General features: G+C 38.4%; 1 protein-coding gene across 1 annotated transcript; it reads right to left on the reverse strand.

The window, feature by feature from the left end:
• Positions 1–2,203: 2,203 nt before the first annotated feature.
• Positions 2,204–3,133, reverse strand: LOC103563405 (olfactory receptor 5K1-like). The gene has a single exon (XM_008538745.2). The coding sequence runs from the start codon at positions 3,131–3,133 to the stop codon at positions 2,204–2,206; it is 930 nt and encodes a 309-aa protein (XP_008536967.2).
• Between the last annotated feature and the right edge of the window lie 201 nt (positions 3,134–3,334).

The raw sequence follows: 3,334 nt of genomic DNA on the forward strand, positions 1-3,334 counted from the left end.
TATCTGTGCACTCCTTTCTTTTCCTTTTTTTTTTTTAAATTTTTTTATTAATGTTATGATAGATTACAACCTTGTGAGATTTCAGTTGTACATTTTTGTTAGTCATGTTGTGGGTACACCACTTCCCCCTCTGTGCCCTCCCCCCCACCTTTTCCCTGGTAACCACCGATCAGATCTCCTTATCAATATACTAACTTCCACCTATGAGTGGAGTCGTATAGAGTTCGTCTTTCTTTGACTGGCTTATTTCGCTTAACATAATACCCTCGAGGTCCATCCACGTCTCTTTTCCTTTTTTAGTAAGGAATGTTGGCCCTCAGCTAACATTTGCTGTCAACCTTCCTCTTTTTGCTTGAGGAAGATTGTCGCTGAGCTAACGTCTGTGCCAATCTTCCTCTATTTTATGTGGGATGCCACCACAGCATGGCTTGACAAGCAGTGCTAGGCCCGTGCCCAGGATCCCAACCTGCAAACACTGAGCTGCCAAAGCAGAGCGTGAGATCTTAACCACTGCACTACAAGGCCAGTCCCCTTCCTCTCCTTTCTTTTTAAAATATTCTCCAGTTTCAGCTCCCATCATCTAATAAATGAATTATTGAAGTTAGTCTCCTCACTTCCAGCCTCTTTCCAATCAATCAGGTCAGTTTTCTGAGAGTTACAATCATGTTACTGGGCTCCCGGGAGACTTCAGTGTCTGATGCCTCTAGGATAAAGTCACACTCCTGAGGGCGGCATTTAAGATTCTCAGTAACCTGATCCACTTCCTCCCTTGTTTCCCACACTCGCAGCTCACCAGTGGTTTTGTCAGCTTTCTGACTGTCCCACAGTTCCCCTCCCTCATCTGCCATTCCCATTGTCACACTCACTTCATAAACACTGACTCTGGTCATACTGATCCCTGTTTTTCTCCAAATATCAATTTCTTTTCCATGTTTTAAGGTACATTTTACTTCTGATGCTACTTCAGAACGAAATACCCCAGGCTACAATGGTCTCCATTTTCTGAACTCCCAAGCAAGTGAAGAAAAGCCAGAATAGATCTAAATTCTAGTTCAATCTGGATGACCTGGATGAACTTGGGCAAGCTGCTCAATATTTCAAAGTATGAGATTTTTACTGAGGAAAAGCATGAAAAAGCCCATCTAACAATTGGTAGGTAATATGTATGAAAGGTCAGTCTAGGGCCTAGGAGATGGTAGGTTCTCAGTAAATTATTTTTCTTTCATATTTGCACATGTAAGTGATCGAGAAATATTTTTGCTTAGATATTTAGAATTTTCACTGTTTTCTGCCTCATTTACGCTTGAACAGCATCTCCAGCTTTTTTTTAATGCTATGAAAATATCAATAATTTACGCTGGAATCAGTCCAGGTTGGTGGTATTCCTAATAACAACACAAGTGATAATATCAGAACAGAAAAACCTCCTTTATTTAATTAATATGTTCAGGAATTGCACTGTCATATATGATGGACAACTAATGAAAACTACACCAAATATTCAAATCCATGGGGATTTCAATATCAATAGCATCACTTTCAACTATAGGTTGATAAATCACTGGTATGTAGATAGTCGATTTCAGAGAACTTGAGAGTAAATCTGACTAACACTAGAGACGAAAATGTTTTTGGTTAGAAAATACATATTCTGCATGAATTAATATTCAAACATAATCTCTTGAATGAACTGCAAGGAAGTTGAGAATGAAATTCAAATAGACAGTTTACTTCTGACAGATGGTGTTGTTTAAGAGGGATTAATTCTTGAGAATTTGGGATTTCCCTGAGTTTGTAAAACTATACTTTGGGAATCTAGAAATTGCCAACAATATTAAATGGAGGTGACCTTTATGTACATTGACTTCTGTTCCTAGCAGTTGTGGGATTTGTTGAAAATTGTAACCTGTTACACTTTGAAATAATTAGTTACTAGTGTAACTAATTTCACCCTGAAAGAATTTGTGACCTGGAAAGTAATTATTTAGTCCCTCCTGATGGAACCTAGCTTAGATTTTGAGCTACATTGTAGCAGAATCCCTCCTTTCTGAACTTATATGATTAGTACCCCATCATGTTTTAGTAATTTATTATTTTATATACAAAATGGCCATTTTCCACTTTCTCAGTATTCCTTCATTTTGAAAAAGTTTTATCAAACTAAAATTACTTTTCCACAGAGATTGATATTTGTTTCAGAATGTTAAGAAATTTTCTTCATAGTTTTTTTCATAACATTTATTACTTCCTTATTTCTTAGACTATAAATAAAAGGATTTAATAAAGGAATTACTAGAGTATAAAAAACAGCAACGGATATATCATTATCCTCTTCTTTAATTGAACTTGGTCGAACGTACTCAAAGAGAAGAGAACCATAGAACATTGAGACAGACAGAAAGTGGGATGCACATGTAGATAAGGCTTTGCCTCTTCCTTCTTTGGATTTCATTTTGAAAATCGTGAAAAGGATGCAGAGATAAGAGATCAAAACTATGGAAATAGTGAAGACTTGAACTAACCCTGAAAAGATAAATATCATCAATTCATTGATATAAGGGTCAGCACAGGAGAGTCTGTATAATGGAAGAACATCACAATAAAAGTGATTGATTTGATGAGACCCACAGAAAGTTAACCTAAACAGAAGCCCTACATGAATCATGGAATGCAGGTTTCCAGCGATGTATGCCCCTGTGGTCATCTGAATGCAGAGTTTCCTGGACATCACGGTATGGTACTGCAGTGGGTGGCCTATGGCCACATAGCGGTCATAGGCCATGGCCGCCAGGAGAAAGCAGTCTGCAGTTTCAGCAACGCAGAGAAAATAAAATTGTGCCATGCATTCATTAAGGGAAATCATTCTGTCCTCAGAAAAGAAGTTCTCTAACATCTTGGGGGTGACGGCACAGGAACAACAGGAATCCATCAGAGCCAGGTTGCCCAGAAAGACGTACATTGGTGTGTGAAGACACCGCTCCTTAAAAATCAGTGCCACCAAACCAAGATTCCCCACCATGGTGAGCAGATAGATGGCCAAGAACACCGCAAACAGGAGGGTCTTCAGCTCTGGGTGATCTGTAAATCCTGTGAGGATAAACTCAGTTGTCAAGGAATGGTTATCCTCAATCATTTCTGCCTTCTCTGCTGAGATAGGAATTATGGAGATGTAAGATTCTAGTTTAGAGTATATGTAATTTTCTCTTCAAATTTTTCGTTTTATAAGAAGGATAGAATCTTCTTCACCCTTACCCTGCTGTCTCTAGGATACAGGAACACATGCAGTAACATTCATTCCCCTAAAACGTTGTCTTTATGACCTCTACTCTGAAAC

This window comes from Equus przewalskii, chromosome 18 (genome assembly GCF_037783145.1).
Source record: "Equus przewalskii isolate Varuska chromosome 18, EquPr2, whole genome shotgun sequence".
NCBI lineage: Eukaryota > Metazoa > Chordata > Mammalia > Perissodactyla > Equidae > Equus > Equus przewalskii.

Coding starts and splice junctions, on each gene's coding strand:
- LOC103563405 (XM_008538745.2), bottom strand. CDS start 3,133: ATGATTGAGGATAACCATTCCTTGACAACTGAGTTTATCCTCACAGGA.